Here is a 15,908-nt window from a genome sequence, read left to right as displayed (position 1 = left end):
ACACTGGCTTAGGCAGCAACAAAAGAATCTGTTAGACCCTTGAGGGAGTCACCCCCTTCCTTTGGTCGTTTGGGACTGTGATGAGGTAATGCTCACTTGACTCTGAAGGTGAGGGTGGGGGCAAAGCCAAGAGGAAAGAAAGGACATAATAAAGGGAGAGACATTTTGTCATGCTCTCTCTCTTCCACCTAGATCTACAGGCACCACCACCAAGCAACTGAAACTCTGATCAAAGGGGAAAGCCTGACTGAAAAGTAACCAGCCAGCCTGTGGTGAGAAGCATCTAAGTTTTTAAGGACACTGAAAGTGTGAAGAGCAGCTTAGAATGCGTTTTGCTTTTATTTCATTTGACCAAATCTGACTTGTTATGCTTTGACTTATAATCACTTAAAATCTATCTTTACAGTTAATACATTTGTTTTTTATTCTACCTGAAGCAGTGCATTTGGTTTGAAGTGTGCCAGAGGCTCCCCTTAGGGTAACAAGCCTGGTATATATCAATTTCTTCATTAAATTGACAAACTCATAAGCTTGCAGCGTCCAGCAGGCATAACTGGATTGTGTCTGGAACCGGAGATATTGGCTAGCGTCGTTTGCAAGTAGCTGGGAGCAGCTTATATGCCAGAGGCTGTGTGTGAACAGCCCAGGAGTGGGAGTTCTCACAGCAAAGCAGGGTAAGGCTGGCTCCCAGAGTCAAGGATTGCAGAGGTATAGTAGATCACCGGACCAGATAACATCAAAGGTGAACGTCACAGCAGCGTACAACAGAAGACATGCCAGGAGGCATTAAATGGACACTCTTCTCATTCCTTGAAGACCTGGACTTCGCAAATGATTTTGCTCTCCTATCACATACCCAACACCACATACAAGAAAAAACAACTGGACTCAATGCATTCAGCCAGCAAACTGGACTGAAAATCAACTGCAATAAGAAGATAGATATCATGACTTTTAATATTGCCTTACCATCACCAGTATGGATAGAGGATTATGTTCTCACCAGTGTGGAAACATTCACATGCTTGGGCAGCACCATCATCCACGACAGGACAAGCCAGGACATCCGGAACAAAATCAATAAAGCCAGGAACACCTTCAGGAGCTCAAATACAGTCTGGAAATCATCAAAATACAACACCAAAACCAAACGCAAGATTTATCAGAGCTGCGTACTTTCAACACTACTTCATAGTGCAGAATGCAGGGGAATGAGAAAGTATGACATGTCCAAACTGTCTTCATTCCATACAACCTGCCTCAGAAAAATCCTCTGTATCTTTTGGCCCAGAACAATCTCAAACCAAGATCTAGTGACACAATGCAGCCAAGAGGATCTGAGCACCATCATTGCCAGGAGGCACTGGAGATGGATCGGTCATGTGCTTCAGATGGAAACTGATTCCATCACCAGACTAGCAATAAGATGGACACATGAAGGCAAGCGAAAACAAGGCCACCTGAAAACAACATGGTGAAGAGCTGTGGAAACTGAGCTGAAAAACCTGGGGCAGAGCTGGGGAACCATTGAAAGGCTTGCCAGAAACCGACAGCCGTGGAGGAGCTTCGTCACTGCCCTAAACTCCAGAGGCGTAATAGGAACATGATGACAACGACAATGTACATTTCACCATGATATTATTGACCAACACATTATTAATTTTCAAATGCTACCTCACAAGGCATATTTTGTACAAAGATTATTACAATAGTGACTAGGGTGTGAATACAGGGGAGCATTCAGTCACGACGTATTACATTAAAGCCAGCTAGAAATACACAGTAATTTCTTGATATTATTTTCCATTGAAGCAATTCTTGCAACTGCCAAAGGAATTAGATGTGTTTGTAAATGAGGGAAAAGTGGCCACACCACCATAAATAAGAGGGAGGCGATCTATGCTTTTTCAATGCCATGCTAGGGGAACCAGGTGACAATCTCCCTATTAAGACATTGTACACACATGGAAGGCATTGGAAAACCCCTGCTTTAGAGAATTATGTTAAAGCAAAATGTGGAAAGCCCAAGTGCAAAGATAAAACCAAACAGATTATTAAACAGCTCAAAGTGTATATTATAGGCACTTTTCTCAGCTTTTAATTAACTCATCCTTTAGTCCCTTTTCATAGGAGTAATCCTCTTGGGTCGATATTATATTGGAGTCAATGAACTACTCACATCAGGAAGATCCCATAAAACTTTCATGACCTCTCAGGTCCTTGAGGAATAGCTGGGAGAAATGAAAACAAGGGAGCAACTGTGTTCAAGTAAATTCAGAAAGAGACACAAGCAGAAGACCAATCACCAGTTGGAAATGGAGAAAGCTAGAAGGAATAAGACACACTAATCCCTGCCTCACAGCATTCACAGGGAAGTGGTGGTTGTTTCAATATATATATTTTAAAGGCACATTATCTCATCTCATTATCACAAGAATTAGATGTCTCTGCTCTGGGACAGACTCCCCAACGAAAACCTTGAACTTCCTTTCAGATTATGCCACATCACATTCACTGTTGCAGTGAGCAAGCCACCTACTTACCCAGAAAACAGGAGATTCTGCACTTTCAGGCAAAGGGTTTCTTCAGATCAATTGTGAAGGGGGAGAAAAAAGGTACAATTTACAAAATGCAATTCAGAAACAATGATTTTGTATATTTTATACATTTGTTTTGTATATATGATTATGCAAGTATTCATATACTTTAAGGAGTTTTCTTTCTGCTATTGCTTCACTTTGAAATTGAACAATTTTCAAACATGGGCATAATCAAAATTTTCATGTTTAGTTTTTATTTTATTACAAAAGGGTAGAATTTGCATTTTAAAATTAACTAAAATGTCTGAATCTAGTTGCAATGACTTCTAACTAATTCTTGTGAGTTGTTCAGTTTATATACTCTGGCACTAAAAGCAATTATAGACCACTGGTTTAAAAGTCCTTCTTTTTTCCCCCTATTGGTGTTTAATGAAATTTGTACTTCAGCTTAAGAAGTCAATATCTATCTGCAATATAACACAACTACAGGGTGGACAGGAGTTCTCTCTTCTGACTGGAGCATAAAACTTGGAAACAGCCATTACAGATTCGGTCCCTGGTCCTAGCACGAACTCACTGTGCAACCTTAGACAAGTCACTTAATCCTACTCAGTTTAATTTTCTCCTTTTCTACAAATAGGGATACTTACCAACCTCCAAAAATGTGGAGAGACTTAATTCACTTTGGCAAAAAGCTAGGAAATGCTTGGATGAATAATGCTATTGTTACCTTTTCACATGCAGTCTTTTTATGCTGTGTTCACCAACTGAGCAGTGTAGCCTTTTTAAAATAATGCCAATTAAAATACATCTATTAAAACAGAACATGCATATTAATGTGACAAATTCACTTGGCCACTGAAGAAAGAGACTACTGAAAATACATACATATTTTCTGGACAGCAAGTTAAGTGCTGGTACTGTTAAGTAAGAGAGTCCTATTGCTGATATTCAGGAACTGCATAAACATTGCATTAAAAAGGAGTAGTGCTTTAAAAATGAGTCATGCTCAGGTCCTTGTTTATTTTTCACTCCTCCTTAGTCAACATTTGCCTGAGTAAATACAGTGGTGGAAGTCAATTGGAGTTTTATCACTTACTTCATTGGGACTAGGATTTCAGTGCTTATGATTTGGTTCCAAGGTTTGAAGGATTTCTGTCACTTATTTTGCTAATTAAACTCCACCCGCCTCCCTTCAAGCTGCAGTTTCAACTGAAAACAAACAGCCCCACTGCATGCCCTAAACCAGAGGTGAGCAAACTACAGCCCGCAGACCACATCCAGCCCGCGGGACCCTCCAACCCGGCCCCTGAGCTCCCGGCCCGGGGGGCTAGCCCCCAGCCCCTCCTCTGCTGTTTCCCCTCTCCCACAGCCTCAGCTCACTGCGCCGCCAGTGCAATGCTCTGCGTGGTGGGGCTACGAGCCCTTGCTGGGCCACACAGCTGCAGCCTGACCCAGTGCTCTGTGCTGTGCGGTGGTGTGGCTGGCTCCAGCCAGGTGGCACGGCAGCCTATCCTGGTGCTCCGGGCAGCGTGTCTGTAGCACCACCAGCCACTGGTGCTCCAGGCAGCGTGATAAGGGGGCAGGGAGTAGGGGGGGTGGAATAGAGGGCAGGGGAGTTCGGGGTGGTGGTCGGGGGCGGGGGTGTGGATAGGGGTCCGGGCAGTCAGGAATGGGGGGGGCTGTTGAATGGGGTAGGGGTCCCGGGGGGCAGTCAAGGAATGAGAGGAGGGGTTGGATGGGGGGGGGGGGCAGCGGTCCCGGCGGGGCCATCAGGGGACAGGAGGGTTGGATGGGGCAGGAGTCCCGGGGGGGGCCACCAGGGGCCTAGAACCGGGCGGGGGGGGGTCAGATAGGGGGCGGGGGCCGGGCCATGCGTGGCTGTTTGGGGAGGCACAGCCTCCCCTAACCAGCCCTCCATACAGTTTCTGAAACCCAAATTGTCCTCAGGCCAAAAAGTTTGCCCGCCCCTGCCCTAAACTCTTATGTAGCGCTAAATAGTGCTAGAAGTGTCCATTAACATATCAGGGAATGGCCCCCATTTCTGTCCAGTATGGATTTGTAAATCTTTAATGCTAACTGAGATCTGGATCCACCAAAAACCTAGAGTTTCAAACCTCAGACGAAATGTGCATTAGAACTGCAAAGCCTTCATTCTTATTCAAGTTCTTTTCAAAGACTTCTTTGGTGATACTTTTTTCAGAGTAACAGCCGTGTTAGTCTGTATTCACAAAAAGAAAAGGAGTACTTGTGGCACCTTAGAGACTAACCAATTTATTTGAGCAAAGCTTATGCTCAAATAAATTGGTTAGTCTCTGCGGTGCCACAAGTACTCCTTTTCTTTTTGGTGATACTGTTTCAAAGTTGCCTCTATTTCAGGTAAAGATTTTTAACTCCCCCTTGAGAATCTATTAACATTTGTATCTGCTTCTTCTCAGGAAGTGGAAAATGAAAACAACCACCCCAACAGTCTACGACTATCCGTTTCCATATGTCTATATTGACATTTATGATGATTCTTCAAAACCTTGCAGTAAAGAAGGCATCAAGAAGTTTGGATCACATTTTCTGCCCACGCTTTACTCTCTGGTATTCCTGCTTGGCTTGGTGGGGAACTCTCTAGTCATTTTGGTCCTGTTAAAATACAAGAGGCTGAAGAGCATGACCGACGTTTATCTGCTCAACCTCGCAATCTCAGATTTGCTGTTTGTTTTCTCCCTTCCCTTCTGGTCTTATTATGCAGCAGATCAGTGGGTTTTCGGGGACGGATTGTGTAAAATCATTTCTTGGATCTATCTGGTTGGGTTTTACAGTGGGATATTTTTTATTATGCTCATGAGCATAGATAGATACTTGGCAATAGTTCATGCTGTGCTTGCCTTGAGAGCAAGAACAGTCACCTATGGCATCTTTACCAGTCTTATTGTATGGTTAGTAGCCATTTCAGCCTCAGTTCCAGAGCTGATATTTAGTGAATCCTACAAGGAACGCAATCATACCACCTGCAAACCACGGTACCCTGGTAATTCCACAAACTGGAGGATTTTCTCCTCTTTGGAAGTCAATATCCTAGGGCTCATGATACCTTCAGTGGTTATGATTTTTTGCTACTCAATGATCATTAAAACCTTGCTGTACTGTAGAAGTGAGAAAAAGAATAAGGCTGTAAAGATGATCTTTGCTGTCATGATTGTGTTTTTTGTTTTTTGGACCCCTTACAACATTGTGCTTTTCTTACAATTGTTGCTAGACCTGGGTTTCATTACAATGTGTAAAATCAGCAAAGATTTGGACTATGCAATGCAAGGGACAGAAACACTGGCTTTTTTCCACTGTTGTCTCAATCCCATTATCTATTTCTTTATGGGGGAAAAATTCAAGAAGTATGTGAAGTTGCTCTTTAAGAGCTGGGGGGTACCTAGAATGTTTTTTAAACGCTGTGGACTTCTCACCACTTACCACGCCGAATCAACCAGTTCATTCCACACACAGTCTACTAAGGATCAAGACGCTCTGTAAAGATCCTGCAGTGTCTACCACAGTTACAAGAAAAACTAACAATCACCACAACATTAAAAAGGGTCTCATTTAAGCTGAAAAGATGTGCATTTAAAAATAAGCCAGCACCTTAAAATAAATGGACCATAAGCTTTCAGTCCTGCCTCTGGAATTTTTTGAGTGTAGTGAGGAAAAAAAGAGAAAAATGTTTGAGAACTGGAACCTAGGCTAGGCTTTTGGAAATGTAAAATTCATTTCATATTACAAATCAGTGTCAACAAGTGGCAACACCACCTGCATTTACAGTGCTATGCTGTGCCTTTTGCTCTTCATCAGCACCAACAGCGAGCCCCACTAGGGGGGGGGAAAAGGGGAGGGGCGGAGATCAACAGTCATCACAAAATGCTTTGGAAATCTTGGCATATTCAGGGATCATCATATTTAGTGTACTGGGCCCAATCCACTTATTGGCATAGGGTTTGTTAGAGCAGAGTCCTAGAGTATAATTGTCTCTTTAGCACGCTTTCTTGTTGAATATTTCCTAGATAATACATACTTTGTGTCTAAGAAAACGGAAACAAGATATATTTAAAATCTTGCTGTTCACCAAGACCTAAATTGTACAGTATGTTGTACCACATATGTATGCTTTTTTATACAAGTCTTCACACATATATAGACATTTTGAACGAACCTGCCATCATGTTGTTACCTAGAAGAGCAGTTTTATATAATAATTAACATGGACATTGTCAGAAATATTTTTAAATAAAAAATGAGGCTTTTTTTAAAAACCTACAATGCATCCTATGCACATCATTTAAAACATCTTGTTCCTAGTCACATTTCTAAGTGAAATTACTTTAAACACCCTTTTTAAAAAACAAGACTAAGAAGCCTTTGAAAAATGCCCCCTCACAAAAAGACATTAAGCAACAAAAGTCTTCAGTTGGTAGGGGGAGAAGCTGCCAAAGCAGGGACCACTGCATTAGGGGTGAGGGAGAAAAGAGGGCCCAGCCAGGGTCACCCCTCCTCCGAGCATCCCCCTGGACCATGTACTGCGCAGGAGAGACCACCCCATTTGGGCACTAGGACCTCGGGGATGCCTCTCCCTCTTCCCCCCCGGCCCCAGTGTGGCCTTGGCACAGCTAATTGGCTGCTTCTGCTCCGAAACAGGGACCTTTAGACATTCAGAGAACTTTCTGCAGTTTTGACTGGACGTTCTCTGCCCTGTGCTGTTTGCTTCAACCCTTCCTTTCCCTCACGGTCTCTTCACCTCAGCGTGACTTCACACATGCCCCTCTTATCCCCTTCTCCCCTGCCCTGCCCCCCTCATCCCCGTCCCATTTAGCTGATCCCCAACTAAACCTAACCATTAAAAAAAACGGTGCCACTAACCTGGCGTTTGCTGCCATCACATGGGTCCTTCTGCTGGCGAGCTAGAATCCTTCTCCTACCTTCTCTTTAGAGGCAGAGACCTTCCACTACTCTGCCTGCACAGTGCCTAGGCTTCTGGAGCTGCCCTTAGGCACTACTGTAATAAACATAATAAAATGACATGGGATAAGTGACCTCAAAGACTGGGTGAAATGTGCTGCAAGCTGCCTGTGGGAAGCAACAGCTGGGCAGTGCAGGGAGGGGCCGCTGCTTTCCAGGAGGGAAGATTGAAGGTAAGGCGGGGCCTGTATGTGACTCGAGCTGTTCGGGGGCAGCCGAACCTTTACATTGCCCCCCCCCCCCATCAAGCTATACAATTTGGGGGACAACGCCCCTCCCTACTATCTACCCTCTCTCACAAGACAGGCTGTCATAGGATTACCACCTGGAAAGGCCTTCTTCTGGTGTGGGGTGGTCTTGCAGGCATCCCACCATCAGTTTCCCCTTCTTGGGGCCCCTCAAGAATCCTTCTCCAGCTTCAACAGGAACTTGCAACAGGTTAATTTATTAATTTTGACACCTCAGATCACAAATTGAAGCTCAGTACCATGACTCAAAGGATTCTGGCTCCACCACCTTCTGTGACACCAGGCTCTTCATCCGTCTCACTTGTCCTTTCGGCTGGAGGGCTCCCAGGGTTATCCACCAATGTGCAAAAGCTCAAACAAGCCACTAATGCAAACTCTGTCCTTGGGCATAATAGAAGTCTCACATCTCTCCTGGGAGCTTTCCCAGCTCCCTGCCCTTTGAGCAGGGCAGTGGCCTCTCTTGCTCCAGCGCTTCCTTCTCCTACTACCCAGGTCTCCTGGCCTGTCTCCCTGTTCCCAGGGAGCAGCACTGGGAGCCCCATGTCAGCAATTCTCTCTGCCCATTTCCTGTCTGACTCACCCAGCTCTCCTCCCTCCAGGGCCCAGATGCCTGAGGTCTAACAGAAGGTCAGTTGACCTGTCATAGGCGCTGGTCTCTTCCCTTTTAAAGGGCCAGTGACACCCTGTAGCATGGGGCCATTCAGTTAAATTCAACAGCAACAGATTTTAAACTGATTAAAAGACTTAAAAAAAAAAAAAACCACTTCAGAATTAACCTGTGATACCATCAGATACCACTGAAACCAAGATCTTCACATAAAGATTAGAATATCATATGGACAATGAGAATTTCCATGTAGTATGTTACTGTGCATTAGATAGAATGTTTTTCCTGAAGAAAGGCTACAGCCCTTCATGCTTTAGTGCATTAGCAAACCACTGACTATTGGGTTAAGAAGAAACCTCCACTATGGGCAAGTTAATTCATAAGTGACCAGCAGTAAGTTTCTTGCACATTCTTCTGAAGCATCTTATGCTGGCTACTGTCAAAGACAGTATCCTGAGTTAGAAGGACCATGGGTCTGATCCACTTGGGCAACTCATATGTTCCTAAGCACACGCAAGACACCAATGATGTATTGGTTCCATGATATTAACTCCACAGTAAATGCTGATCTGCATACATTCATTTACCAGTTTTGTAATAAGACTAGCCTGCAAGCAGGACTGCAAGATAGAATTATTCTCTCTGGACCAAACTCTGCAACCCTTATAATCAGGTGGAAAAAGGGTGAGCATGCTCTTTGGAAAGGTAAATAGTCTGGGGCTGATAATGGAATTTGTTTATTGCTGAGAAAAATCATGCACTTGCTACCCGTCATAGTAAAATAAGGATTAGTGAAATCAATGGACTATAAGCAGATGACAATGGATGGTAACACTCAGTCAATGTGGGATTATTATTCACACAGGCTGAAGTTCCTTCATCACTGTGCAATCACCAAATCAAAAGGTCTTGTGCCCAGAGCTCCACCAGGGAATGAAATCCAGGCGCACAACAGCTGCTCTTCCAGCCTATGAGCAGAATACGGGCAACGGTCCCTCTGCACACACTCTTCTGGAGAGTTTGGAACACTGGATCCACACATGTGGAATCAGCAACCCCTTCCCTAGGCCTGCACCAACTTCCCATTTCAACACTGACTTGAATAGAGCCTTTTCTTTCCAGAACTCAGAGGCAACCACTTCAATGGCAGTTCAGTCTGACCCCTCACACACTCACTCACTTGGGGCATGACAGGGTTTAGCTGGCACAGAGACTGCTTTGTGTGCAATCTCCCTGCTGGGGTGAATGTCAGCCACAGTAATTAATGGACCACAGGTGCCAATGAAGTTGACAACCACTGAACTGTTCAATGGAGAGAGAATTTTAAGCACTATAAAACTGATCCTAGAGAAACCTACATATGTGAAAGCTGGGCACTGTCAGCTTTTCCTGAGGATGATTGGAGAGTGGTGAGGGCACCATTGAATGATGTGATCAGAGTCAATTATTCACTGCACCAGCTGGATCAGCAGCCAGAATTCTGTACAGCTGAGGGAGTGGCCTAGTGGATAGAGCACTGAACTGGAATTCAGGCGACGGGAGTTCTATTTCTGGCTGTCCCGGCTAGATGATCATCCCTCCCATTGGCAAAATAGGGATGATGATGGTGACCTTCCTCGTAAAGCACTTGGCAACCTGCTCCTGAAAAGCACCATATAAGAGCTAGGTATTAAGAACAGCTCCGAAAATAAAGCGTGGCTTTCAAATGTCACTATCACTAAGAACATGAATGAAGAATCACTTTAGCTGAACAATAGTTTCCAAGCAGTTCATTCTTTTGTGTCCAGAGCTACTGAACCACAAAGGACGATAGCAGATGCTTGAGTGAGTTATTCTTAGACTGGTGTTTCCACATCTCAGTTCCACAGAACACCCATCTGGTATTTTATGTAGTATTTAATCCTCTCCTTAGTTGACTTGAAGACCATGTGAAGAAGGTACAGGAACCTAAGTGCAGTGGTTTTAGAAACAGGGGGTTCTGGCGTGGTTTTTCCAGGAGCTTGCGTCATTTCAGGCACGCTTTATACAGAAAGCGAAGGAAAGTTACAGCAATATAAATTTTATTCGGAACCTCCAAATTACATTGTATCTGTCCCTTTTGATTTTGCGATGAAGCCCTTATAGTCAGCCAGGGGAAATTCCAGCATTGGGAGCCAAGGTTTCTATCCAATTCTTTGTCCTAGATTGCTCATTTTATGCCCATATTCTTGCCTTTGTCCTGTCATCTGTTTAGCTAGGTTGTGAGGATGCACGGCTGCCTCAGCAACATCAGTGCTCCTCTGTCATCAGCAGGAGACCCATAACTGTGACATGCCCCAACTCCAGGACGTACATATTCCTTTTCTACCAGGACTCCTAACACTTGCGTTTAGAGCAGCATCTCCCCCCTCTACCACCCGGTTTATTAGCTTGAGTTTAAACATACGGTTATTTGTTCAAGCCAGTTAGGTGCCGTTATTGCTATAAATTAAAAGTTATTTGGCAACAGCATTTAAAACTATTGAGAAAAGCACTTAAAATGCATAAAAGCACCTCAATGATTTCATTAGAGAAAGACACGAAGGGCTTATTATAAGCACAAGACTGGAAAGGAATGGTTGATATAAGCATTATAAGATTGCAGGTGCAGAAAATCTTGTCACCACATCATAGCCATAGTAATGCTGATAATCTTATTGTAACACAGCAAACAGTGAAAGCACATGCCACTGCCAGAAATGTAGGCAACCAAGAACACAACAGGGCATTGTTGATTCAGATGTGGACCTATTGCTGATCAGGTCTCTTTCTAGAATGAACCCTCACTGGTACCACAAATCTGAGCTTCCCTGAACTCAGAAGCCAAACTTTGTGGCTATGGCCACTTTCTTGTTACATTTAACATGCTTTTAAAAAAAAAAAAAAAAGGCAGGGAAAAAATCTGCCCCCTCCCATGGGTAAACCTACCTCCCACTAAAATCAGTGTTGAGTGTGTTTTACTGGTATTGCCTGACTTTAGAATGTATAAGTAAGCCAGGGCCAGGATTGTTGCATGTATGTATATGGGCTAGAGATCATTTCATCCTCTGCTCAGTACGGAGCACCTGCCAGTTCTTTTCTATACGTGAGTCAATTATCACACCTAATAGTATGAAAGAGCTTATCTTTTTGTTTTAGTGGTTTTGTTTCAACTAATCTTGAAGGATCTGCTTCTGAAGTTTTGACAGGTGTTAACTTTTTGCTTCTGAGCAATACAGAGGATGCAGTTTGTGTACAGTAACCACACATTTCAGTTTTTCACATGATTTCAGGTGGACCAACACTCTTCCCCGCCCCCCCACACCCACTCCCCAAAACTTCCAGGATACTGACATGTGCCAGTTTTTCATTTTATCAAAAATGACTGGGGGTTTTTTGTTTGCAGTTATTTAAAAAACAAACAAGCAACCAAACTATTTAAGATATATTGCTACAAAGAGAAGAATATGCTCTCTGTTTACCAGGGACAGTCGCTAGTGCAGTGAGTGCTTAGTGTCATTAGCAGGGACTGAAGTGAAGTGAAGAGAAAAGCAAAGCTGAATAAGTATAGACATTACCAAAGCTGCTTTTTTATTTTGCTTCAAATGCATGTCAGTGACACCCACTCAGCATTTCATGTTAAACATAGATACTAAGTTACTGGAGGAAAACCCTCTTTATGCTGAGAAATTCACACATGTTGCTGCTGAGTCAGAAGCCAGGCAGTCAACACCTGCAGACATTTAGGGCTTGGCTACACTTGCAAGTTAAAGTGCATTAAATCAGCTCCGGGCGCCATAACTCCTGAGGTGTCCACACTGGCAAGGCACATAGAGCACCCGGACTCTGCGGCTGGAGCACTCCTGGAAATCCACCTCCACGAGAACAGAGCTTGCTGTGCCCCGGCGCCAGTGTGGATGCCCTGGTCTATAATGCACTCTGATCAGCCTCCAGGAAGTGTCCTGCAATGCCTGTTCTAGCCACTCTGGTCATCACTTTGAATTTTACTGCCCTGCCCTCAGGTGACCAACTGTCAGACCCGCCCTTTAAATTCTCTGGGAATTTTGAAAGTCCCCTTCCTGTTTGCTCAGCAAGGCATGGAGTGCTCGCCGCATCTGTCCAGATGACCTTGCCTCCACCCGCTAGGCGATCCCCAGTATGGAGCAATGGCGAGGTGCTGGACCTCATCAGTGTTTGGAGGGAGGAAGCTGTCCAGTCCCAGCTGCGCGCCAGCCGTAGGAATTACGATACCTACGGGCAGATATTAAGGGCCCTGATAGAAAGGGGCCATGACTGGGACACACTGCAGTGCAGGGTTAAAGTGAAGGAGCTGCGGAACACCTACCACAAAGCGCAGGAGGCAAACAGCCACTCCGGTGCTGCCCCCGTGACCTGCCGGTTCTACAAAGAGCTGGACAAGATACTTGGGGCCAACCCCAGCTCCACTCTGAAGAACGCATGGGACACTTCAGAGGCTGTGGCAGCCCAGAGTGCAAAAAGGCAGGAGGAGGAAAGCGGGAGCGAGGGTGCTGAGAAGGAGAGGAACCCAGAACCAGAGGATGGCCCAGCATCCATAGATGCATGCAGCCAGGAGCTGTTTTCAAGCCAGGAAGAAGGTAGCCAGTTGCAGCAGATGGTGCTTGGGGAAGAACAAACAGCAGAGGAGGTGCCCGCTAAGCAGCTTTTACTTTGAGAAGGGAGTTGCTGGGTGCGGGCTGTTGGGGCGAGGAGGACTGCAGAAAGAATGGTTAGGGCTGTGTGCATACCTAGATGCGGAATAGGGCACTGATGTGCTCTCACATCGCAGTAATCTGCCTCAGTGATCTCATCGAAGGTCTCATGCAGAAACTGGGCAATCTACTTGCGCAGGTTCCTTGGGAGAGCTACTGTGCTCCTTGTCCCAGTAAGCCTAACATATCCGCACCACTGTGCCGTGAGGGGTGGGGGAACCATTGGTGCACACAGGCAAGCTGCATAAGGGCCAGGGTGGAAGCTACATCATTACAGAAAACCCTCCCTTGCTTCCCAGGTCACCCTCAGCAGCAAGATGTCTTCCAGGACGAACCCATCCTGTTGCAAATGTGGGAACAGTGTTGAGTATAAGGGCCCCCTGCAGCTGTTGGCTCTCTCCAAGACACAGGACCCCAGAAAACAGTACGGCCTTGGAACAATCAGTCCCCCCTTGCCCCGCCCCGTGGTTACTCACCTTTTCGGGACTCTTGTGGGTTATGTGCGCTCACCTTGGGACAGGCAGCTTGTGCTATTGTGTGCACTGTGCTGGTCTTTAAGTTTGGCAGAATCATTCCTCTGTCTAGTGTTAACAATGCTGACTCTGTTAAATGTTGCATTTTGGCTTTACAGATGCAACCTTGAGATCCCAGCCGTCCCTGTTATCAATGGCTGAAATCCTGCAAAGACTCAGGAAGCGGCCGCAAAGAAGCAAGGAAGACCTTCTGCATGAAGTCATGCAGCTGTCCCTTACTGAAAATCAAAAGCTACAGAAGTAGTGGGAGACCAAAAGGAGGGTCCACCAGGAGAATGCGGATCACCAGCAACAAACCACAGAGCAGCACCTAAGCATTATGGAGCGCCAAGTGGATTTGATGCAGGCGCTCGTAGCTCTGCACACGGAGTAGATCCGCACCTACCCACCCCTGCAGCCCTTGTCCCAGAACTCTTTCCCTTGCACCCCCCATGTCACCGCCAAGCCAGTTTCCCCAACATCCTGTTTCTTATCACCACCAGCTGCCTCCAACACCTGTAGCTTCACCGCCCAGCCCTGCAGACTACAATCCTTACCCACTGCACTCAACCCCCATCACCATGCATTTTAGCCAGCCTGCAGTGCAGCACTCATTGCACAGCACTCCAGACAGGAAGGCTGAATATGATAACAGGACATACGCAAACCTGTGATTGTTCCATTCCCCACCCCGCCCCCTTCCCTCCTTCCACACAGCACAGGTTGTCATGCCATGTACGTTTCTCCAGCAGTTGGGTTTCTTTTCAGTAAATTATTTTTTGGCTTTGGAAACATTCTTTATTGCTTTAAGTAAAAGATAGTATAGCCCAGGCAAGCAACAGGCGCTGCTAGTCAGTGCATCATATGTAGCTAACACAGATGTCTACTAGCATTAGAACCACTACACTTCACTCCCATGCAGGGCACCAAACACTACTGGTGGCGTTCAGCATCGAATTGCTCCCTCAAGGCATCCCTAATCCTTATGGCCCCGTGCTGTGCCCCGCTAATAGCCCTGCTCTCTGGCTGTTGAAATTCAGCCTCCAGGCATTGAACCTCAGCAGTCCATGCCTGAGTGAAGCTTTCACCCTTCCCTTCCCAAATGTTATGGAGGGTACAGCACGCGGCTATAACCGTAGGGATGTTATTGGCCAGGTCCAGCCTCTCATACAGACAGTGCCAGCGGCCCTTTAAATGGCCAAAAGCACACTCAGTCATTCTGCACCGACTCAGCCTGTTGTTGAACTGCTCCTTGCTACTGTCAAGGCTCCCTGTGTATGGTTTCATGAGCCATGGCATTAAAGGGTAGGTGGGGCCTCCAAGTATCACAATGGGCGTTTTGTGATCACCCTAAGGTGATCTTCTGATCTGAGAAGAAAGTCCCTGCTTGCAGGCCAGTGTTCCAAAAGATGCGTGCGTCATGCACCTTTCCAGACCAGCCTGTGTTAATGTCCGTGAAACGCCCGTGGTGATCCACAAGTGCCTGGAGAACCATCGAGAAATACCCCTTCCGATTTATGTACTTGGAGGGTAGGTGGGCTGGCGCCAGAATTGGAATATGCGTGCCATCTATTGCCCCTCTGCAGTTAGGGAAACCCCTTTATGCAAAGCCAGCCACAATGTCACGCATGTTGCCCAGAGTCACGGTTCTTCTGAGCAGGATGCGATTAATGGCCCCGCACACTTGCATCAACACAATTCCAACGGTCGACTTGCCCGTTCCAAACTAGTTAGCGACTGATCGGTAGCTGTCTGGAGTAGCCAGCTTCCAGATGGCAATCGCCACATGCTTTTCCACCAGCAGGGTGGCTCTCAATTTCGTGTCATTGCGCCACAGGGTGGGGACGAGCTCATCACACAGTCCCATAAAAGCGGCTTTCCTCATCCAAAAGCTCTGCAGCCGTTGCTCGTCATCCCAGACTTGCAGAACAATGTGATCCCACCACTCAGTGCTTTCTTCCCCACCCCGACCCCAAAAGCAGCGTTCCACAGTGGTGAGCCTGTCCATGAATGCCACAAGCAATCTCGTGCCGTATGTGTTATGCGTGTCAACATCATCATCGGACTCCTCACTGTCACTTTGTAGCTTAAGGAGTAACTCAACTGCAGTTCGTGACGTGCTGGCGAGACCCATCAGCATATTCCTCACAAGTTCGGGCTCCAGTCCCGCAGACAGAAAGGGAAGACAGAGCGCGCAGTACAAAAACTGCTGAAACATGGCTCCAAATGTGGGTGGAAGCACAGGGATTGCTGGGATACAAAACAATGCATCATGGAGC

The 15,908-nt window shown here is 45.9% G+C and overlaps 2 protein-coding genes across 2 annotated transcripts; both read left to right on the top strand.

Moving 5' to 3' along the window:
• Nucleotides 1-2,463: 2,463 nt before the first annotated feature.
• On the top strand, nt 2,464-6,807 carry CCR4 (C-C motif chemokine receptor 4). The gene is made up of 2 exons (XM_007070683.4): nt 2,464-2,615; nt 4,979-6,807. The coding sequence occupies exon 2, from the start codon at nt 4,989-4,991 to the stop codon at nt 6,057-6,059; it is 1,071 nt and encodes a 356-aa protein (XP_007070745.2). The 5' UTR covers nt 2,464-2,615; nt 4,979-4,988; the 3' UTR covers nt 6,060-6,807.
• A 4,767-nt stretch (nt 6,808-11,574) lies between these two features.
• On the top strand, nt 11,575-14,236 carry LOC122464658 (zinc finger and SCAN domain-containing protein 29-like). The gene is made up of 2 exons (XM_043540736.1): nt 11,575-13,003; nt 13,749-14,236. Exons 1-2 carry the CDS (start codon nt 12,355-12,357, stop codon nt 13,892-13,894), a joined length of 795 nt encoding a protein of 264 aa, XP_043396671.1. The 5' UTR covers nt 11,575-12,354; the 3' UTR covers nt 13,895-14,236.
• Nucleotides 14,237-15,908: the final 1,672 nt, after the last annotated feature.

This window comes from Chelonia mydas, chromosome 2 (assembly GCF_015237465.2).
Source record: "Chelonia mydas isolate rCheMyd1 chromosome 2, rCheMyd1.pri.v2, whole genome shotgun sequence".
Taxonomy (NCBI): domain Eukaryota; kingdom Metazoa; phylum Chordata; order Testudines; family Cheloniidae; genus Chelonia; species Chelonia mydas.
The sequence above is the reverse complement of the archived record's forward strand: the minus strand, read 5'-3'. Positions and strand labels throughout refer to the sequence as shown.